General features: G+C 38.7%; 2 protein-coding genes across 8 annotated transcripts; one reads left to right on the top strand and one right to left on the bottom strand.

The window, feature by feature from the left end:
• Window positions 1-1,034: 1,034 nt before the first annotated feature.
• On the bottom strand, window positions 1,035-21,943 carry LOC126928767 (14-3-3 protein zeta). Of its 5 annotated transcripts, none has more exons than XM_050744485.1 (5): window positions 21,807-21,943; window positions 9,246-9,553; window positions 8,372-8,495; window positions 7,260-7,423; window positions 1,035-5,660 (listed from the first exon to the last, which is right to left on the bottom strand). In XM_050744485.1, exons 2-5 carry the CDS (start codon window positions 9,543-9,545, stop codon window positions 5,505-5,507), a joined length of 744 nt encoding a protein of 247 aa, XP_050600442.1. In that variant the 5' UTR covers window positions 9,546-9,553; window positions 21,807-21,943; the 3' UTR covers window positions 1,035-5,504. The 5 variants fall into 5 exon arrangements, with proteins under 5 accessions (XP_050600442.1, XP_050600445.1, XP_050600444.1 ...); XM_050744488.1 differs by lacking the exon at window positions 21,807-21,943 and adding an exon at window positions 21,236-21,367; XM_050744487.1 differs by lacking the exons at window positions 7,260-7,423; window positions 21,807-21,943 and adding exons at window positions 6,106-6,269; window positions 14,122-14,393.
• Window positions 19,993-23,473, top strand: LOC126928768 (mRNA turnover protein 4 homolog). Of its 3 annotated transcripts, none has more exons than XM_050744491.1 (4): window positions 19,993-21,238; window positions 22,605-22,909; window positions 22,985-23,221; window positions 23,292-23,473. In XM_050744491.1, the coding sequence occupies exons 2-4, from the start codon at window positions 22,718-22,720 to the stop codon at window positions 23,448-23,450; spliced, it is 588 nt and encodes a 195-aa protein (XP_050600448.1). In that variant the 5' UTR covers window positions 19,993-21,238; window positions 22,605-22,717; the 3' UTR covers window positions 23,451-23,473. The 3 variants fall into 3 exon arrangements, with proteins under 3 accessions (XP_050600448.1, XP_050600446.1, XP_050600447.1); XM_050744489.1 differs by lacking the exon at window positions 19,993-21,238 and adding an exon at window positions 21,961-22,108; XM_050744490.1 differs by lacking the exon at window positions 19,993-21,238 and adding an exon at window positions 22,207-22,479.
• Window positions 23,474-23,853: the final 380 nt, after the last annotated feature.

Below are 23,853 nucleotides of genomic sequence, written 5' to 3' on the forward strand. Positions count from 1 at the left end.
TACGTAACTAAACTAAGTACTTTGCAAGTACTCGTTATATGCACTTCGTTATCTTGCCCTATGACTTCATATTTTTAGTACAGAGTACGATGGAACAAAAAATGTTATGTCGAAATATCGTGAACTACTATTAGATCGATTCGATCTTATATAATCGGTTGCATTGGAAAAAAGAAAGAAAAAGAAAACTAAACGATAAAGAAATAAAGAGAATCTAGATATTCGAAGAAAATAGAGAGTTCTTTTATCAACTACGTCGACTGTATGTAAAGACTTGTATAATTATTTTGCAGTAGGATTCTTTTCTCGAAAAAATGCACGTATGCAAGTACGTATGCAAAAATAAAAAATTATGACGCGACACAAGAATGTAAGGATCTACATACGGATACTTATTAAAAGCCAACTAAATTACTATATTTTCGTAGTCGAATATACAAACATACATATTTTCGTATAAACTTTGAAAGTTAACAAGATGTACAATGACATCGCGAACCCATTCAATGGCTAAGTTCTTAATTTCAATATAAGTTACCAAAATGTTGCAACACTGCTTTTTCCTTTATTTCAAGAGGGTTAAATTTAAGTGAGTATTGTTAATACACAATCTGTTTTATTAAAAACCAATCCCCTCCACTTCTAGGCTTTTATTCGCTCGAATCAGTGTTGAAAATGATATCAAACAATTTTCAATTCACATCCAATCGAACCTATTTTTACCTATTTTCTAATTCTCTTCAGTATCTACATAAGATGGATCTCGAATCAATGATACCGAAGATAAATTATGACGAAGCTAGCGAGCATGAAAACGATAATAATAATATTAATTGTAACGAAGAATTCTTACTGTATAGGAACATTGTGCTTACGTTGGCCTAGCCTCCGAAATCAAGTTTTCAAAATCTGTATTTAAAATACTGTTAAGGATGTAAGCGTTATTATGTTTTTGGACTTATTGACTCAATATAGAATATACTGTCCTTCCAGAACTTGATAATACTGGAAAGCAGAACAATCGAGATTATGGCTTTTCTGAGACATTTTATCAGAATTTATTATTTCGTGTAAACGTTTATAATAATTATAATTTACAATTACGATGATCGATGATAAATACAAATAGAACAACATAACTCGGGACGAGGAAACTAGGAAAATGTAGCGGATGAATATTTGAAATTTGCGATGGCTAGCTTTCTCCACGGGGAGAGAGAGAGAGAGAGAGAGAGAGAGAGAGAGAGAAAGAGAGAGAAAGAGAGAGAAATTTTACGAATCGAGATATTATATAATTATTAAAGTGAAGGACAATGTTTTACCATTTGTTGTTATAACATAGTGATAAATATTTCGATAATCAAATTACTAATCTAAACTTTTACAATGATCGAGTAAAAAGTAATTAGAAACGAGAAAATGAATAAAGGAAATGAGCGCAGGAAGGATTCAAATAAGAAAATTACAAAAATTGTACATCACCCCTTCGTAACCCGTAAGAGATCTTCGCTCTCTTTATCTACAAAGTAAATTTACGACGATGTCATTAATAAAAAAAAAAAAAAAAAGATATATGTATATATACATACTCGAAGATCAAAATATTGAAGGAAAAAGTATATAAATCGATTACAACGAATTAATGCTCCTTGTAGTAACAAGGATATAAGGACAAATGTTGATGGAACGCCGATGGTTTAGGAATTCCAAAAGGGGCCAAGGAGAAAGAAAGAGGAATTGAATATTACTAAAGATGCGCTACGCGAGACCGGTATTAAAGAACAATATATGTAGTTGCCTTCAAAGAATGGTGTCAATTTCCTTTTATAATATCTACCCGAACTCGCTTAACTGGTTCATTTATAGTTGGATTTAAGACTCTCTCGGGAACCATTCTGCGTAATTTTATCGTATCATTCTTAGTTCTCAGTCTCTTTTGCATCGGTAACTAATACTTGCGTAAACCGATAGAAAACGCACATTAAAAAGAATAAAATTATCAATCACGGATTCAATCCGTACTTTTCAAACGAAATCGTAATCTACGGATTAGTATTGATTTCCCACGTTGCTATTCGGAATCGATTTTATGGATACCTCTGCAAAATCGACTCGTTTTCGTACTCCAACTTCGTTCATTCATACTCTATTGTGTGTTCAATGCGACAGAAACATGGACACATTAAAAAGTACAACATATTTTGGGAACGTTTACCCACGCAACACACGCTGTAATACCGATAATCGTTATTTGTTTCCATATGGTAAACATTTACGTATATTATTATATGTTTTGTGTCTGTATATGTAAGTCTACGCCTGTGTGTTTAGGGTAAGCGCGCGTATTTTACATACACTTAAAAGTATCCATGCATACGAGACGAAGAATATGTCGAGTTCACTCTACCGAGACAGGTAGATTAGGACCTAATGGAATGGACCGAACCAGAGGCGGATGGTGGATTTCTAAGGATTTCAACCGACTATGTAACAATAGAAACAGAGTAAAAAGAAACGAAAGCGAACAAATATTTAACGTTTATTTATTTTTAATATTGTAAAAAAGAATGATTGGTTTTAACATAGAAACAAATGGAATTTCGTTTATTCGATCGGCGAAAATTAGGAATTGTTACTTAGAATTTAACTAAGATACAAAACGGACTTGCCATAATTCTCAAATAATTAGAAGTACTTGATTCATACATATATACATGTTAATCCGCCCCTGGACCGAACGTATCCGTTGCATTTGGACGCGATCGATTTATCGTTATCGTTATCATTTGACTCTTTCCATTTTTAAAATGGCAACGTTCGTCCCTTTTATCAAGGTTTCGTTCGAGCCGATCATAGACTGTTACACGTCTTTGATCTGCCGTTTGAATACGTCACCCCGAGATACCAAAAGAAACATGTTGTTTGATAAGTTGTGATGGTTGATGGTACAGGTGTCACTATATAGGTGATCGATCAAGATCTATAACGGAGCTTTTATCCGTTAAAGAACAAACGGAAAAAAAGTTCATTCCGCCAACTTCGCATTTTTTTTTTGCATTAACCGAATTCGTAGATAATGCTGTGCTTAGAAGACATTCTGTAAAGTTATTAATATAAATTTGCAAAATAGCAGGATATAACGAATTATCCTCGACAATCTCTATCGACAAATTTCACGAGATCGATCATGCCGACAAAAAAAGCTGATTATATATATATAATATATATACATGCATACACTCACGCACATACATATATACAAATGAGTATAGATGCTTGCGTACTTGCGTATGTATGTTAAAATTAAGGAGAATATGATTTTTTTTACACGCGTACACATAATTTGTTCTCGTTTTCTTTTTTTTCCTTTCGTTTATCATGACATTAGTAATCGAGTTTCCGGTAAATATCTGTTGTATATATATTATTGTGTATAATATATGTATATATATTATAACATATATACGGAAGAGAGGGGGAGAAAGAAAGATAGAAGAGAGGAGAGGAAATGGAGGAGGCGGAGCATAACGAGAGAAAGAGAATCACAGCTTGTGAGAATTATCGTAGTTAAAAATCGGGACAGAAGAAATATCGAGAGAAATTTCTTAAGAGGTAGTCACGTATCGATTGGCTGTTTAAGAAATCAAAATCAAGCGTCCCCTTCCTTCTCAGATATTCACGCGTTAGCAACGGACGGTCATGGCGTACGATGGATAAAAATGCATTCTGAAAGTTATGTGCTTCACTCACCTCGATAATACAGCAACTATGATAAGGGCACAAATTCGAATTTTGAAAAAATATGTAAAAGCAAAAGAGTCGTTTTAAACGTGTCAATTATAAACCATACACACACGGGTACGCGTACACATAAAAAAAAATGAAATAGAAAACAGGAAACGAATATGCGCACAAAATGTAGTATTTTGTACTTGCGTGCACGCGTGTGTATGCGTAAGACTTTTTCGTGTACTACTAACGTGCAATATGTAAAAAGTATTAAATGTAAAAATTAAGTCACCACTGATGTGTTGGAACTTAATAACTTAATGTATTTTTACTCTCCTTTCTCCTCCTGCGTTCTTCCCTTCGTATAATAATATCGTACTTGCTAGACAATGTGAAATTTAATTTAATGACAACTGGATATAATGTAATTAGATTCATGCGTGCTTTTTTCCTTTCACTTCGTTTCTTCTCGAATCTCTGTTTCGTTTAGCGATACTTTAGATGGTAAATAGTGAGCAGATTTGGGAGTAGTGACAGTGTTTCGTGGCTGTTTTTCGCATCCCGCGTCTCATCCGAACAGCGATATCGATATATGTTTCTGTTTCTATATACCCGTCACAGACTAGTTTATTCAACATTTTTACCTCTATCGGTCACGGTTCCGACAGCATCATTTACACCCCGTAATCTACTAGCGATTACCTCTTTCTCTTTTATAACGTTACATATAACATTTTTGTTCTCTTCTATACTCTTCGATACTATCTTTTACTACCTTATCGTTGTACGATGAGACAGCGTTTGCAAAATTCTCTCTGTCCTTTCCTCTGTTCATCCACAATTTGTTTTCTCCCGTTCTTCCACACAAACACGAGTCAATAACGCTTCCCTTGGATAAACTTGTTGTCAAGAGATCGAGTAACTCTCACGACTCGACCGCTTCCTTTCGTTAAGGGCCGCGCGAGGCGTGGTTACGCAATATCCTACGTTAATTTCGCATAAATTCGCTAATTTTTTCCTCGGCCTTTTGTTATTTTCTCTTCGTTTCTCTCTCTCTCTATCTCTCCCTCCCCTTTCTCTCCATCCCCCCTCCCCCTCCTGTCGTAGATCGACACTCCTTTTGAAATTGAATACTCAAATTCAAAATTTTTGACGAGTAGCAATAGCGAGTATATTCAGCGACCGGCACGTGAATCGATCCTTTAAGAAAGGATACGGTCGAGAACGAGATTCTCTCGTGTTCGAGCTTTCGAATCGGGCGTAACAGCTGTGGCGGTGGCATTGGCAGCAGTGTGCGGTCGCGTTAGAACAAAGAGGTCGTGACTTTCGAGGAGGAGATTAAAAAAATAAGGATGCGGAAAAAAGGCGACGTTGCCCTTGCGAATGTGGAACTGAAGAAAGGTGGAAGGAAGTAAGGACGTAAAGAAGGAAGGCAGGAAAGATGAAAAAAAGGACGGAAGAAAGAAAGGATGGGAGGCAGAGAGGGAGAGATAGAGGGGAAACCCGAAGAGGGATAAGACGGGATAATAAAACGAGGAATAAGAGTGATAGGATAGTAAAACAGACCAGATAATGAAGATTGTTAAACGGAATGAGAAAAGAATAAAAGTGACAGGGAAGGAGGGAGAGGGCAGCGAGGTACGCGAAGGACGAAAGGACAGGCGAATGAATAAATCGATCTCGGGTGGATGGATGGGTGAGCACTTCAAGGGACGGGGGGACGATAGAGAATAGGATGTTCTTATTAGGTTAGAAAGGACTTAAGCTTAGGAAGGTTAGTTATCTCCACCCTCCTGTGCTTCGTCCGCATCGCCCTGCGTGTCACTGGTCCAAAGAGTGAGGTTGTCGCGTAAAAGCTGCATAATTAGCGTGGAATCTTTGTAGCTGTCCTCGTTAAGTGTGTCCAATTCTGCGATTGCATCATCGAACGCCTAAAACATTTATGCAAACATTAAACTGGATAAAACGTACATTCCGCGTTTATTTCAATTTACACACACGATTTTATTCAGCAATCGCGCCAAAACTACAAGAACCGCATTCTTTCAATCACGCGAGATCACACGTTCGTGCAAAGCATTAACCAATTTCTATTAGAGATAGAAAATGTTACGAACATATACGTATTAAATGCGTATGATGCGGAATGGTTACCGGATACAGTGGAGACTAATTACAGCAATGATCACACCAAATATCGAAGGAGCTTCTTTCTTTCTGTTGCATTTTTATGGGTTAGTATGCACTCAATAACATAGCATTTACCGCACAGTACCACGACACACTGATGTCAATTGTAAATTATATAAAGTACATTTATTTGTTTAACCTAAGATAGTCATCCAACCAAGCATCAAACTGTCGATTATCCCTAACCTGTTTGGCAAGATGACAGGCTCTAGCCGGAGAATTAATAATTTCGTAATAAAAAACGGAGAAGTTGAGTGCAAGACCGAGCCTGATGGGATGCGTAGGCTGCATTTTTGATTTTGCTATGTCAAACGCTTCTTGATACGCTTTCTGTGAATCCTCGACTACCGCTGCAATGCAAACCGAGAAAACTAAATTATGACTTTCATAAATTTCGAGATAGCACATAAAACCTCTGTCGAGGTACATTTGTATAAGTGTATATGTATGTATGTGTGTGTGTGTGTGTGCACGTCAGAATCGGAAGGAATAAAAATAGGGAGAAGGAACCAATGGAGTGACTATCCATCCCCTGTACGCAACTAAGTTTCTCGGGTTAAACATTCATCCACGAGTTCGATCGCGAAGCTTAGAATACACGCCGATAAGTTGTAAAAGTAAAAGCGTCCTCCCATCGAAAGATAAAGTAAAATTATATTTTTGCCTCCACTGCATCACCACCGCCGTCGTCTTTCCTATTGCATCTTTCCACGATTGCTGTGAACACTACCGACATCATCCTCGTTTTTATAAATTATACCTGTTTGGCCAGCTGGCAGGCCTTGTCTGGTGAGTTGATGATCTCGTAATAAAAAACGGAGAAGTTGAGAGCAAGACCGAGCCTGATGGGATGCGTGGGCTGCATTTTTGACTTTGCTATGTCAAACGCTTCTTGGTACGCTTTCTGTGAATCCTCGACTACCGCTGTAATGCAAACCGGGAAATCCATATTACAATTTCTACAAACGTATACATAGAGCGTGACCTCCCTCTATCGCGATATATATTGTAAGGGAACCAAGGGATAGGAAGAACGAAGAGGAAACGGGAAAAGAAACGAGCATCCAGCTCGCGTGAATTCTACGCGAACATTTACAGTATTCGTTATGGTGTACGTGAGCGTACTATACGGTTGTGCGAACAAAAAGAAGTCGACCAGAGCTTAGGTACACGACAAGTTGGAAAGGTTAAAGTGCCTCTTCCATCACCCCATAAACGATAAAGCGGAATATCATGTTTTTTGCCTCCACTGCATCACCACCATCCTTTCGCATCTTTCCGCGATTGCTGTAAACTCTATTATCGATATGCGTATCAACCCTCGTCTTTGTGAATTATACCTGTTTGGCCAGTTGGCAGGCCTTGTCTGGAGAGTTGAGGATTTCGTAATAGAAAACGGAGAAGTTCAGGGCGAGACCTAACCTGATCGGGTGGGTAGGCTGCATCTTTGACTTGCTGATCTCGAACGCATCCTGGTATGCCCTCTGACTGTCGTCTACCACGGCTGAATATATTACGTGCAAAATTATCAGCAAAATTTCAACCTTTTCGTAATCGTCGATATTTCGAATTTAACACCGATGGTACCTCGATACATAGTCATCTTTAACGTTTCGCAGATAACGTGACGATGATAACGATATTAACAATAATAATTATAATAATAATAATAATAATATTAATAATAATAATGACGATGACAACAACATAGATACGGAACCATCCGATATACACTAACCGACATCAATTTACGAAACTTGTAATTCGACTTGTCCGCGTTTCAAACTAATTTCGAAAGAAACGAAGAAACCTCTCTCTCTTGTATCTGTACGTTATTATGTGAATTTAACATCGAATATACACGAGTGAAATGAAACGTAACAGACGTTTTTGTCATTATCGAGAAAAATATGCGGCGTTAAATTCCACCAACGTTTTAGCAACGTTTTTCTGTTCAAGTATAACGCGTTATACGCAGATATTCCGACATAAGACGAGCGTCATGGAATTTTTCAAATCCACTTAAATCTAAGAATATATCAGAGAGTAGTTTCAACGAAGAACACCTGCCGTTGCAGCTGTGCTTCCTTTTTTCTTTTTTTTTGAAGTACAACTACGAAAACGGTCGCAGGTACGAGAGCATTGTGCGACACCTTTCTATTCGAAGAAAGACGTATATCGATTCTCTCGTACGAATTCAATGTCAGATTACAGACAGTGTATCTTCTATGGCGCAGTTATACTTTCAAATTAACATGTATCTCAAAGAAACTTTGTAACGCGAAAGAGAAGAAGAAAAAAAAAAAAAGAAAAAACAAAATCTTACATCGTATTAACACTTTAGAAGAGCGTCGATGAAAAATCAACTTCGACTAACGGTGATTATTAATCGGAATCGGTAAAGTTGTAGTTGTATAGCTGTTAGTAATTTATCGCATTACCAGATACATACCATTTCTGGTTTCTCCGGTAGCGACTTCTGCGAGATACCTGTAGTAGTCGCCCTTCATCTTGAGGTAGAATACTTTACTCTCGGCATTACTAGCCTTAGGGATCAGGTACTTATCAAGGAGTCCCTGCAATGTTGACAGTGCAATCAATTTTTACACATTTTCCACTCTATTTAAATATTTACATCGATTTTTCTGTCTATTTATAAGCGATGTCGCACAAAAATAAAAATCACCGTTTCCATCATATATATGCGAGTATACGACGAATATACCGGCGAGTATTGGGAAACGCTCCTTTTGCTTTCCGTTTTCCAAACGCTCGTCGCTATAGCGGCTTGAAATATTAAACGCGTTTATGTAAATTTGTTTCGAATATTTGAACACGTCGCATCAAGCTAATCGCTATCAAAGCAAATTCAATCGCGATAAAGAAAGATGTTCTCGCGATTACTGAAACAAGTTTTGTCACGCTCCTTGGACGACGAGAAAAGATCGCAAGACGAGCTATTGGACAAGGAGCCGAGCCGGTGGTAATCAAGCCACGTGAAATCCAAACCGATGAGCGATCTTTGCTTTTGCCAGCCATTGGAATACGCAGACGCGACAGAAAGGATCGTTCACCGATGTAAGACGATCCATTTATAAACACCAAAAGCCAGCTACCGGTCCTTGGACGTGTTAAATCTACCATATCAGAATGTTCCGACCAGAATAATGCAAGTATCGTAGTTGATCGTGTGCGTTCCATCCTCTTAAGAAGGAAATACGCAAACGTTTTCCATTTATGTGAATTTCTTTATTCGTCAAATCGAAATTGCATTGTTAATTGGTAATAAAATTTGAAAGAGAAGTGAAAAAGGAGGGGATTCTTACCAATACGTCATAACAGATTTCACGCAGCTCCTTCTCAACCTTTTCCCTATATTCCTTGGCCATCTGCTGTTTGCGTTCAGAACCTTCGGTTTTCTGCTCAATGGAGGAGATGACTCGCCACGAGCTACGTCTTGCACCAACGACATTCTTATACGCTACCGACAACAAGTTCCTTTCCTCGTTCGATAACTCGACTCCTGTTTCGGTGACTGCCTTCATCGCAGCTGCCATATCATCGTACCTCTCTGCCTGCTCGGCGAGCTTTGCACGCTGAACCAATTCCTCCTTATCGACGGACATTGTGTCGGCTAGAAAACAAAAATCCCGATATATAGAGCCGAACCATCAACGAGGGAATTCAGTCAGGCGTAATTGAAAGGACGAAGAAAATATCAGTGAAAAGGAAAAGAAAAAGAGAAGAGAAGAGGAGAGGAGAGGAGGTGTGTACATAACGTACATCGACACAGGCGTAACGGTACAACACAGTTGGATTAACTCGCGGCTTCAATGTCGCTGAGTTCCTTTTCTCATCTATCCGGGAGTCGCTGGTACGCGCGTGAGAATAGATTTCACCGACGCGTTTAGAACACAGTATGACGTACTCGGGCCATGCGCGCGCGTGCTTCAACCTAACTGGCCTCGTTCGCACATAGATCACGAGTGTCGCAAGTATTTTCTTCCTTCTTCTTCGAAAAGAAATAGGCAATTTCTTTTTGAAAGCTATGGATGAGCAGATGTTTCGAAAACGCAGTTACATTTCCTTTCATTTGATTTGGTAACGGTCATTGACAATGGATTTACCCGAAGGAGAAATTCGGCCTTTGTCAGCCTTGACCATGAACGTCGTCACGTGCACCTTTAGCTCTGAACGAAACATTTTTACGTTCTAAAGCAAATCGAATTGAATATAATGGATTTCACTGTTTGATAAAAATCTACGTTTCTCTTGCGATCAACGACCAGTTCAATCACTTTAATGCATAAAACTATTTTACGTTGAAAACTTGAACTTTTAATTAATTTTTCGCAATTTCCAACCATTTTTATCCAATAATATACATAATAATTATAATACTCTCTTATCACGATTAGTGTCTACGAATTGTGCACTCAGCTAATAAATTATTTGCAATGGAATGATGTTATCGCGCGATTATTCCTACCGATTATGTTGAAAACGATACAAGCTACTGCAAACGTTTCTTTTCCTGTTTCTATTAATACCGGTAGATTTTTATGTACATTCGATCGATTTTTATCCGTTACATTTTTAAGGAAAATAAAAGCGAGTATAACGATTGTGGAATCTTCCATAAAATGCTCGATTGATAAGGATCGCGCATAAATGGGAAGAATAAAACTTCAACGACATCTTTACTAACGTGGATATAATCGCATGGTAACGATGAGTCACTGCATCGGACCGCGTTACAACGCCAAACCGTAGTAGGCACACATCTAAACATCTCGACTCCTTTTAACACGTTCTACGACCGTTCGTCGACCGTGCGCGCGCACGCGCACCCGAGATCTTCAGTTTCGTATTTGTACGCGTTTTACCCTAGATTCTCGATCTCAACGATCGATTAAGGACGTCGATTCATGGATAAAATCAGCGAAAATCGTCGACCACGATCAACAGTAACTAGAAAGAATCCATAATATCGGCACAGAACTTTTATATTAGCTATATCGCATATGGCGCCTGATTCTCCCCCAATGAGTCACGGCGGCAAGGAACATGGTTGTGACGCGACGTAATAAGCAAATCTATATACTTCTCACGCGTACGCGTCGATTACAACTGCACCCAAGAATGAAAGTAATGAATCGCGGATTATACCGGAAACGATACTACCATTTCTTTACGCGTTCCCCTACCGATGCTTAACGACGTTTCGTTTGACTTCAAGCAGAGTCGTTTTCTACTTCCATTCGTATCGATCTTCCTCCTTTCTTTCTCGTGCACACAAATAACGCGCAAACTCCGTTCGATTCTCGTTTCAAGATTTCAGACAACTCGAAAAAATCAATTAGCAAAGTCATTTCGAATACGACGATCTATCCCTATACATACGATAAATACGAATTAGTCCATCACTTATCACGATAATAGCAATAAAAAATTTGGAATTTGCTACAAGAAAATAAAACACGTTGTTCTTATTACCCTACTTCTAATCATAAGCTGAAACGCTACTGTAACACATCAATCATTGGTATTCAAAGTAAGTAATTTTTAAAGCTGGAATATGATCGATTTCGTTTATGTGCGATATATATGGTAAGTCTTTGTTATTAATTCCTCGAGCGAAATGCATTCTGTGCTACTTAACGCGCAGACGGGGTAACGAACAACGGTGTTTTACGTATCAATCAGTAAACGTTTACATCATTGACATAAAGCAACCATAAAGCAGCTCTGTCAAACGATTATTCGCAAAGCGGCGCACGCGTATTTTCCATAATTTGCGCATACCCAATTTACGAGTGCGATTCAACGTTGAAAAACAGATGAGCAGTTTTTCGAAACTTGTTTTCTTTTAGTGCGCCTTATCACGCTGGTAAATATAACGACGATGCAAGTTACGTAGAAACTGCGTATGAATATTGTCGCGATCACCGTTCACATCCATTCATCTAATAGGACTGTTGGGATACGAAGACATTATGTCACCGGAAAAAGCTACCGTTTTTCTGTAAAAATGTATATACGGCAACGAAAATTAGACTAAAATTTCTTGTTCACGTGCTTTCGTGATATTTACTGATAATTTTCGTGATATTTTTGAGCTATTATAAATCGGATTGGAACATTGCACCATGCAAAAAGATATTCAAAAATACGTTGTTCACACGACGTTCAAGAAAAACGATTAATCGTCAATCTTATTACAAGATATACGTTCATCGAGCATCGTTTTTCACGTTAATGTGCAAATAGTCAGTAAAATTATGTGCGACGTAAGTAATTACAAGCTGGATTAGTAATCAAATTGAGATTCGATTGAGCATCTCGGAGAAAACATATATCCATGCATCGATATTACAAACTGAAAGGTATTAAAATGGCAAATTGCGAATCGAACGAGCTAATTTCTTCGAAATTTCGTATCATTTCGTATGGTTGTTATCATTGGTCGATTATTCGACACGTAGCACGATCCGCGTGACGGTAGATAGACGGAAGGTCAAGCAGCCAAATTCTTCTTCGAAGAAACCCGGACGGAAATATTAAACCGGTAGGTGTATTCGACGTCCTATATTTAATCGCGCGCAATCACCTGGCTTTAGGTTAGCAGAGACTCGGCGACACTGTTGCCGGATCTACAAGAGAACTAATGAGAAATCCCACGTTGCCAGTGAAATATTTCCGGCGCAAATTTTTCAACCGGATCGCGAATGAAACGTGACGAAATACATACAACTGTTTGTGCGAACTAACCGATATAAATTCTACATCTACTTCTTTTGGTCAAACCTACTTCGATAAACGATACGAGCGATTAACGCGTTCGATTCTCTGTCATCGTTACTCATCCCGAAATACATATTTCGTGCTTCTTTTACAATTTCTTCATACCCTTATCTTTCTTCTTTCAAATACCATAACGATTCTTACAATTCATCTCGTATTAACTTCGCATTTGGTTCTAAATAGGTCCCCATTAGCCGGCCCCATTGTCTATCACGACCAATCCCACATTACATTAAAAATCTCGAAAATGAAATAACTTACATGATATAATTACCAAAAAGCGATAATTTCAGTCACTGAGATGAATACTAGCGAAGATAAAGATGTCGCACGGATCGAAAAACGTGACATCTCTGTCACGTTGATAAAAATACGAATTTTATCAGCCGACTCTCATTTATCTATGTCTATCTATATCTCGTTATATTACGCGTTATATTCTGTACGACAAATTACCGTTCTGTTAACGTACATTACGCTTACTTTAAGTCGTTATTTTTCGCATTTAAATACATTAGCCAAAATTGATAAACCAAAGAAATAAGAGGAAACGAGGAGGTTTAATAAAATTTTACCAGTTACCGTACGAACACGTTTTAAGAGGCAGAAAAAGACATTCAATTTAGACACGCAAAGTGGTAGCTTCCGTGGGAGGTGAGGAGCAAAACTGATGCTGTCAGGCCGAAGGTCAAACGTGCGAAACGCTTTGAAATAAAAAAAATTGTGTACATTTATCATGAATGATTTGAGGTTATGCTCGACGTAGTCGCGTATCTCAGCCGAAGAGGGAGCAGTCAAACGGAGCGCCACGGCGCTACTTTCACGAAGCGAGAGCGAAATTCCTTGTCTACGCTCTCTCCCTCTGTCTTTCTCTCTCTCTCCTTAGTTAACACGCCCCGTCCTCGAAGCGTTCACAACCGCTTCATGTCGCGATATGGACTTGAACAAGCCGAGGACAAAGAAACCAACAACGGGAACACCTTGCTTCCGGTGAAAAACGAATCGGCGTCATTGCGGAGACCGCGCCGATTCACTTCGATTCTACTGCGTCGCAGTATTATACCGCAGAGATCGATAACCGATTCACTCTCCTTGACTCGTTAGTTTAATCGTAGAAAAACGCGACACAAAGCGAAATTTCTAGCACATTCCCGAAATACTAATACGGCCTGAAAAAAAGAGGCTCGAATAAAGGAGATACGGAAGCAATCACTTGTGCCTTGGCATGCATGGCAAAGAACGAACTCAAACGAAAAAGATAAAAAAAGAACTAAATAGGTAGAAAATAGTTAGAGATTTAAGTAAATCGAGAGAGGAACTCGAAGATAGAGCAGAAAAGTAAATGCGAGACACAGACTTATAGAAAAGAAGCGGAGCAACGAATCGTCGCAATCTTACCTATATTTAAAGTCTTTTGTACAATAAATACTTAAATAAATATACGATCAGCGTATTCCGTAGTTTTCGCGTAAAATCGGGAGGGGGGCCGAAAACTGACTAGACTCTCGGTACTGCTAGTTCTTTTTTGTTCAGGGGGGTAAAGAGCGAGAGCGTATTACGCGGAGAAACTACGCCGGGTCTTTTTCCTCAGTCACTCAGTTACGGTACCACACATCCCTCAGTGACCACTCCCGCACGACTGAGCCGGCAACGCTGCTCATGGTGGGGACTCGGCGCGCCTCGTGCCGGGACTCGTCCGCATTCGGTTTTACTCGTCCTAGGTCGGTTTCCCTCGGTTTCCTTCGTGACCGAGCCGAAGTATTGATCGGTTCGCCCAGCATGGCCGGCTTGAAAGTTTGGGTGGGGCAGTGGCGCACGGTTGTCCCTGTCCCGGGACGCCAGCCATGGAATACGATGCGTAGCGTCGTATTGCGCTGCGCTACGCAGCGCTACGCGTTATATATTCTGCATATATACTTTCAATATCTCTTTCGCATGCATTCTATATCATTGCTCTTTCTTTTTTCATTCCTTTCCCTTCCCTTCTCCTCTCTTCTCTTCTCTTCTCTTCTCTTGTCGTTTCTTTTCTTTCTTCCTGCCTCATATCCCTTCAAACTTGTTTTCTCGAATTAAATCAATCGGATAGGTACATCCTTTTCTCCATCGCTTTTTACGTCAAGTCCACTTTTCTCGTACTTCTTATTTTTCGTTAATTACGCTGTATAAGTTACCAAAATGTCATTTTCCATGGTTGTTTCAAATCAGTGAAAAATTAAAATCGTGGAAAGTCGTGATAATTTTTTAGCGATTTGTTATATAGGTACATATATATTCTCATGTATATATTAATGTTTTACACGTTTATTCGTATACATAATTAATTGCATTTATATAATTATTACGATATTTGTAGAAAAGGCACTTCGAAAAGATTCGAATGACGAAATCATTTTCCATTTTAATAAAAATGTATGTGAACAGTGAAAATTGAACTTGCGCGTAAAATCAAATCCTCAACGTGACGCGAAAACACGTGTATCATCACGTGATACGCAGTTCTTGCCGGCGAATCATTTTGAGAATATACTATATATCAAATAAACATCCAAAGACATCGATTGATTTCTATTTTCATTTTAAATGAAACTACTTTTCGTTGTATGGTTCGCCAACTTGTAATCCAGGTACGTAAACGTAAAATCAATTGCAGTACGTATTAAACGGTAAAGCGGCATTCCGCAAAATCTTCCGGTCTCGAGATTCGTTCTTTTTAATAATTTCTGAATTTTTATACAGATTCACGTCACGAACGCAGGTACATATATTTTGATTTTTTGATATTTTGATTATACGAGGTGAAAAAAGAGGGAGAGAAAAGGAAAAGGCAAGCTGGAAAAAGAGACAAATTAAAAATGGGAATGCATTTGGTTCGATAAGGAAAAAAAGACAAACGTAGACGATTCGTATCAACGAGAATACAAGTATAGAAAAAGTGGTAATTATGTAGAATACAATGGTTGTATCGGGAAGACGCGTACAAGAAGAGGTAGGTAGTTTTTGTCTCCTTTACTCTTTAGCTGGTTGGCGAAGCTAAAATGAAATATTGATCTGCGGAGGCGCGCGCAACCCCTGCAACCGACCCGCCCTTCTGCCTTGGCCACCATTTTCCATTGCTCACCCCCAACTCTCCTAATGCCGTTTTGCCATTCTTTGCCGAATCTTGTAGAAATAGCGTATTTATTTCGACCAATTGTTCCCGAGAAATTTTTTGGTAAAAAAAAACAGATAAATCGATAATATAGTTCGTGACTGAATCATTCAACCATGCATCAAATCGTAATGCTTCTTTGTCCTAAGTGTTGTACCGTTGTAAACGTTGTACGTTTTTCATAGTGCTTTTACAACAAAGCAACCTCTGGCTTCCATTTCGTGATCATCGTACACTTGTAGGAACAATCTTCCTATCCTTTAATTAAGACAACGTAACCTTGAGCTGCTTGCGATCCTTTAAACTCTTCTCTTTCGAGCAATCAAACTTTCGACATTTGAAAGCTACGTGATTAGACGTCATTAGCTGTCGTTTAGCATCTAATATTGTTATTCGCACTTTCACTGGCCATAACACGCAGTCCAAATACCTATCATAAACCGATCGAAAGTAGAATAGCATCAAATTGTCTTCGGCAATCCTTAAAACGAGTAGCCTTTGACATGCTTGCTCTTACACATTAACGATGACCAAATAAACGAGTCGCAACGAGTCGATCGATAGTAATCAAGAAAATAAGAGACAAGTTCAAGCGTTACGTTTTCGTTTGATTCTTTCGTTGATTTATCATTGCTTGTTATTAGTGGTAGCGTATCGATACCACTGAATTTAACGTTTGAACGTTTCATACGAAACGACAGGTAATTCGATGGCAAACAATAAAGTAAAGTAGTAGCTCCGCATGCACAGCCGATTATGGAATGTACCTGACTCCACGTATATTCCTACCGATCAACGTAAGTACGTATATACAAACATGAGAGAGAAACAGGTGGGCAACGCATGAACTTGCCGTCTCGATTCGACCGTTTTATTGCACGTAATAAAAACTCAGTAGCAAATACGAAGGAATTCTTCTAATTTCGAGTCCATAGCGGTAAGACGTTGAGAAGTAGCGAAGTAATTCAGTTGCTGTCATTACGACTCTATCGATATCACTCTTCGTACAGTGGGAAACAACAAGAGATTAGATTTCACGCTACCGATTCGTACGGCACAAAGTATGTAATATTCCGATAAACACGTTAGATTCGAAAGGACATCATAGAATAATACGATATGTGATAAGCGTGAAATAAATTGCATCATAGACTGTGCAGTAGAGCGAGCGAACGTGGGTATGGTTGACAACCGTTGGAAGATCGGGTGAAATAAGTTGCGACAGACTGCGCATCAAGGTGCGTATAGCGATGCACGGTGTTACGTGAAGCACAGTGCGTGTCAAACGTTTAAGAGCGCGCGATATTACCGACGAGAGCAAGTCGTTCGAAGAGCGCCCTGCGAGCGCGGTAGCTGCAAGAACTTTGCAATTTTCGATTTCCAGACGACAAACCAGCTTATTCACGAGTGACTTCTTTTAGATTTAATTCGGCTGAAATTTGTAAGAGGGATACGATTAAACGATACCACTGCTTTTTCTCTGTTCAGCAGACGGACAAATATTTGACGCAGAAACGAGCAGTTTTTCGCAGGACGTCGGTAACGACCGATAAGGCAAAAGAGCTCGTTTGATCGTCGGTCGGCCATGAACGAGTTTCTCGTTTCACGCGAAGAACTAACTTGAATACGCCTTTTCGAGAATAGATGATCGATATAAACGTATCGAATGAAATGAAGAAAAAGAGAGAAGTGCAGGCCATCAAGGATCGAGGAAGCGTAACTGTTACGACACTGACCTTGTACAGGTGGACCGGCTTAAAACTGTCCTCGTATTTTCCAAGCTTCGTCGCGCCTAACGAAATTCTCCATTACCTCGTCGCGTCGTCGAAGCACCGGGCGTAGTCGCCAGACTCGAGGATATTTCGTTATTGATTTTCAATAGTATATGCACCATGCTATTTTTATTGCTGTGTTCTACAAGATTTGATAATATATCGAGAAACCAACGAGTAGGAATGATCAGTGAGCAAAGTGCGAGTTATAGGTACGCGAAAAAGCGTAAGAAACATTTGTATTTACGACACAATGCAAATAAAACGATGGTAGTCGAGAGTCGTGTCAACGCGCGAGACATCAGCAACCAGTTTCCGATTGAAATACGTATAAAGGGCGAGCTTTTGCGAACAAGCAACAACGTGTACTACAGGTGGTAGAGCGTACGGATAACGTGTAGGCGTGATATTGCAGCTGCTTCTATATTTTTTCGATTCTCATCTCCAACCGAGTGCGTATCTCTGCTCCCTTCGAAGGAGTTCAACTCGATGATTTCCACCATCTATTCTACAAAATCTACATTCTCCGTTGCTTCTTCCTTAACCACCTTGCTGTTATTCCCATGACTTACGTTTTATTTTACAATTAAGGGAAAATGAAAAGAAGGAAGAAAAGGGAGAATCATGTGAAAAACTCGTGCTTGTTTAACACGCTGTTATTGCCGGTGCTCGAATGGCTAACTCGGGCAATCGACGTAGCAAGTGCGTGCTTGTACCGCTGCCATTCACTCGTCTTCCGTTACGCTCGATATTTTCATTCACCTACGACGAAATCTTATGCCAACTTGAGTTCATCGAGCACACCAACGAGGTGGGGGAAAGATCGACTGCAACGGGTCAGACTTCTTTCGACTTTTATGCTACTCTACTACTCGCTTCTTCTAGTTTCACGTTCGACCACACACACGCGTACACGCGCACGCGCGCGCCCGCACGCAAAAGTTGTCGATAAAAGGGATAAAATCGCAAACGCTCCTGCCGCATTACGATTTATACAAACCGAATAGTTTCCGTATCAACACGATCCGCCTCCACAAATCGATCACACGATTTATGCGACGATCCTATCAAAAGTACGAAAAGAACCGGACACGTTGCTCATCTCAGACTATCAGCAAAAATTAAATCTGATTATTCTTGAAAAAAATCGAGCAAAAAACATAGTGCGCAATTGGTATTTACGTTAGAGGTGGCGTGCGTACATTCAAAGAAACGAAACACAGCGCCAGCTATACAGGATGAACTCGCGCGAGTTTCTGCGTCAGCCGTCTTGGAATAGCGAATGATGTCAAGCTCGCTGCTTCGATTCGGTTCAGCTCGTTCGTTCACGAGTTGGCCAAATACACGATACTTCGCGATACATTCGCTGAATCGAGAGGATCTTTCGAAACTTCGAGATTCTACAATACCGACTAATCGAATCGATATATTGATGTTACTGAAACATCATTAGCTATAAGAACAAAAGATAATATGCGACGCTTGCTCGAATGTCTTAGACTCGGGGAACCAATTTGGAGACGTTTGAAAACATAGTAACGTAGGAACGATACGAAAGAGCGAATAGCGCAAACTGGTGCAAGCACACCTATGTTAATAAAAAACCTCTACGATTATATCTTCTTATCGTCAATAACTCGCAAATAACGTCGATATTTTGCGGAAGGATGCTTAACATAAACGATTACGTAAAAATATTTCCGAATAAATAAACAAGCGTGTCACTCGAATAAAACTAATAATTTCATCGAATGGAGTAGCAAAGACAAAATAGGTAGAGGAAAAGTCTGTCTAGTTCATTCTTTTTAAACAAAAGAAAACACCGCTCGATTTAGTCGTTAGCAGTAAAGAGAATGTAGAAAAGTTCAGATGCGATCACTCGTCAAAATGGCAATACGATCGTGAACAACGATTAAAGAGACACGCGACGTTCTTGTCATATCCAAGATACCTTATTAACCGGTAAAATTCAATTTCCGACCGTACACGACACTCATACCATACACACTTCCACAAATTTCGATCGCGGTCACAAAGTGTTATACCTATGGTCCGTCCATGGAACCATAAAATCGATAGCTGACTACCCGTTCGATAACGCGTTTAATTACCGTTTTCTCTCATTGTCAGTTGTCCTTGATATATAACACTACATGTAACAACACGACCACCCAGACTTTCCTCAACCTCTAACAAGCAAGAACTTGTTTGTTTTTAACCAACTAGGTTTAGCTGTTTAGTTTATAGTGTTACGTTAAAAGAACGAACAATGATGGCTAAGGGTAGCGAATAACTTACTAGCGTTCAGCAAGAACAACCCCCTACTACTGCTCGGGCAAATTCTTGAGCATACCAATCAACAACTCGAGACCGCACGCATACTCATCAATTTATTATTACTTATAAACTTAGCGCGACAACTATCATTCGAAGCTTTTCTCGCGTTATTTCGGGATTTTTCATTTCAAATTTGAACTTAGAATAATTGCACGCCAAATTACCGAATTATGGAAAGAAAAAAATAAGAGAAAGGTGGAAACGATGATCGAACGAAGGGAAGGTCAGACTGGAAAAAAGAAGGAATAGAACATTGACATGAATCGATAGAATTACCGTGCCAACGATGTTTACGACTTTTCCAATAAATTTAGAAATGGAATGGAAAACACCTTGAAATAACAAAATGGCAAACTTATGGAACACATCACCTATATGATAACGAGCGAGCCTTAATAATGAAGCTTACGGGAACGAAAATCTGTCGTCGGAATTATCGTCATCGCCATCGTCATTGTTGACCTTGGCAAAGTCAGTAAACTTTATCTCAATTCGAGTTGTTCGATGACCGAGAAAGAGTAAAAGAAAGGAGCAAGAAAGGGAATTCACGATCCTCCACTACGAACAAATGCCTAAGTACCTTCTACTAAAATTGCCAATTAACATTATTCTCGCTAATGATCGATCGATTACGCGTGTGTCGGCAAACGAACGTGAAGAGAACAGCTGCAGCATTAATATTTTTCATATTAAACAGAACGCTAATTAATAATGTCATCAAAAATAAAAAATAATTTGCTATAAACTAATTGAAGAGAGAAGGTAGAGAATGGCGCATTACTGCGTCCAATCTTTTTCGTGGAAATACTTTACGGAATTTAATGACGTACTACATATTTTGAGAAAAGTGGACGATTATGAACTGCGCGCGTGTTATGTCGGTCAATAATGAGACAGTACATAAATTTATACATAGCCTAACGCACGGGAACTAAAATCGAATGTTACTATTGATGGATACCTATATTACGTATATGGACTTGGGTGTTTATCAGGCAAGATGTGTCGACGCAATATCGAAAGCACGATGATCGGTTCACCTGTCAAAGGGCGTGTGCTCGGCACAACGCCTTTACGAAGATGGAAAGCGCGTGTCGTGCTTTAACACGATTTCAAGCGGAAGCAGGCCAAATACATATTGTGCGCGAGAGAACAAGCTAAATCTACTACGCAATGTATCTCCGATTTCTCCGAACCATATAAGGGATCAAATATTGCAAGCAAATATTAGTTGTAACATCGATCCAGCACTTACGCGGTTAGTTGTCATATCAAGAAATTCCTATGTTCGATGAAAACAACTGCCAATACGTTAACTATCGTGTAGATACAAAGTAGAACGAGATTTGAAACTAATTATTTCTTCGATTCTTTTTAAGCATAAAATGTATAATTTCATCACCAACTATACAACTAAGATGGCGGCAATTATCTTGTTCGTTAGGGCTGTCGCGTCGCGTGCGTCGCATCCGCTGTGAGCGGCAAGTGACTACCTTCAGACCTCCTTTTTATCGTACTGGAATCTAACGAACTTTATTAAAATGATAATTCGTTCGATAAACGAAACGATATGATGATGTGCACTAAACGAGAACGAGTCGAAACGAACGATTTCGATTACCAAAATGTAATAAAACGACCAAGTTATAAGTTATTTCGAGCAACTTGTGAAAAAGATCAGGCGACTGCATGGCTACGGGGTCTACACGATCCGCGTTCAATTACACTTCGTATTATTTACGGACGATATTTTAAAAGACATTGCGTGCAATGACCTCTGCTTCACTTGTACACACGCATATAATTACGTTTGAAAAAAGACTCACCTTTAGAGTGTTACAAACGGCCTAGAAAGTCGAGGCTTCGGCGTATTCAACGGCTCCCGTCCACTACGATCTCACAGAGTGCACTGGCGCAACGAGCGGAAGCCGCCATCTTGAACTGCATTCACTTGACGCTTTCCGTCCGTTCGAAATATACTTCTTTACCATTCCCGCCTTTTCTCATCTCTATAGATAAACTATTAATTCGCTTGTGTGCATTTGACAAAATTAATTATTTTACATTTTTCCAAATATCTTTGCTATTCCTATGCTTCCTTTAAAATTCTGTTCTAATATATACATACGTAGGTACACACTTTCAATTGATTAAATTGCATGCATTTGCATTGGCATGATATTACCGAGTTAGAAACAGTTTGGCATTCTTCTTTACATTTCAATCAATTGGGTACAATCGTTGTTTCGATTAATTTAAAAGTTGTACAATTTTTCTTTTTGCTTGACATATTTGTTTAAAGTTTGAATAATGTTAAAAACTCTATTGGAACTCTCACCGCGTACGTTTATGCGCCATTTTCTTCAAATTCATGTACATTTACCGTAAAGAATGTTCGTGGTTCACTAAACTGCTTCGTCGTTCTATCGACCTATCGTTATCAGTGATTTTTAAAATATCCTTGCAAAAAGATGCCCAAGTCGAAAAGAGATAAGAAAAGTAACGTTACACTTTATTATTCGATAGCTTTTATTTACTGTTTTATTACGAATGCATAATTTTCTCAGACTAACCTAAAAATGCTTCACGTGTCTCCGAGTAATTGGTAAATTTGTATTTCACAGTATCCCTTACGAAAACAAATAAGAAAGGCCTTGCTTTGAAGCAACAAATTGTGGAGGATGTTAGAAATTGCGTTGAGAAATATGACAGGATATTTCTTCTATCCGTACATAATATGCGCAATAACAAACTTAAAGATCTACGATCGGAATGGAAAGACAGTCGGTTTTTTTTTGGTAAAAACAAGGTGATAGCGCTAGCTTTCGGTAAATTACCGGAAACCGAAGCTGCAGAAGGTCTTCATAAATTATCATTAGCATTAAGAGGACAATGCGGTCTGCTATTTACAAACAGGAGTAAGAAGGAGGTATATATTTCTCTATTAAAATATTAATTGTTGACACGTAGAAAGTGTGTATCTATTTGTTTGTATCTTGCTAAGGTATTGGAATGGATGGAAGAATATGAAGAAATAGATTATGCTAGATCTGGATTTGTTGCTCAAGAAACTATAGTGTTACATGAAGGGCCAATGCCAGAGTTTTCACATAGTATAGAACCTCATTTAAGACAATTAGGAATGCCCACAGCTTTACAGAAGGGTGTGGTAACATTAATCAAAGACTACATTGTATGTAAAGAGGGTCAAACGTTAAATCCAGAACAAGCGAGGATTTTGGTAAAGATGTTTTTCTATATTTCATGTTACATCTTAAATACAATGAAATAATCGTTTGTTCCTGTTACAGAAATTACTTAATAAACCATTGGCTACCTTTAGATTGATACCATTAGGTGTATTTTCCAAGAAACATGGATATAAACAACTTATATCTCAACATGATGTTAAAGAAAATATGGAAGAACAAATGGACATAGAGGAAACAGAAAATATTGATAATACATGAGATAGATACAACAGACAAATTTATATATGTAGGTGCTTTCTTCTACCTCCCTTCCTTCCACACATTTACTCATTTGCATGCACACATACACACAACGATATAGAATTTAACTTTTCAACTTACACATTTTGTTAAAAGAAAAAAAAAGAAAAAAAAAAAAAAAAAGAAACATATGAACATACCAATTAGACACATACATTTTTTGAAACAACTGATGTAAAATAGACATTAACATATTTTTAAAACCTCAAAATTATGAAATCTCCTTTTAACCATTGTCTGTTTATTTAAATCATTTAATGAAACAAAATGATGATGCTACCTCTATATTTTTCTATATTTTGGATTGTTGGAATTGTATGGGTAAATCATAAAATCGTTATTTTATCCTATGACATAGATA

The sequence above is a fragment of the Bombus affinis genome, chromosome 2, assembly GCF_024516045.1.
Source record: "Bombus affinis isolate iyBomAffi1 chromosome 2, iyBomAffi1.2, whole genome shotgun sequence".
Taxonomy (NCBI): Eukaryota; Metazoa; Arthropoda; class Insecta; order Hymenoptera; family Apidae; genus Bombus; species Bombus affinis.

Excerpts from the sequence above, each read along its gene's own strand:
- LOC126928767 (XM_050744485.1), bottom strand. The coding sequence starts at position 9,545 with ATGTCCGTCGATAAGGAGGAATTGGTTCAGCGTGCAAAGCTCGCCGAG. Across the intron at positions 8,496-9,245 it reads AAATCTGTTATGACGTATTG|GGACTCCTTGATAAGTACCT; the intron begins GTAAGAATCCCC and ends TCAACATTGCAG. Across the intron at positions 7,424-8,371 it reads TACCGGAGAAACCAGAAATG|CCGTGGTAGACGACAGTCAG; the intron begins GTATGTATCTGG and ends TAATATATTCAG.
- LOC126928768 (XM_050744489.1), top strand. The coding sequence starts at position 22,072 with ATGCTTCCTTTAAAATTCTGTTCTAATATATACATAC. Across the intron at positions 22,910-22,984 it reads CAAACAGGAGTAAGAAGGAG|GTATTGGAATGGATGGAAGA; the intron begins GTATATATTTCT and ends TATCTTGCTAAG. Across the intron at positions 23,222-23,291 it reads CAGAACAAGCGAGGATTTTG|AAATTACTTAATAAACCATT; the intron begins GTAAAGATGTTT and ends TTCCTGTTACAG.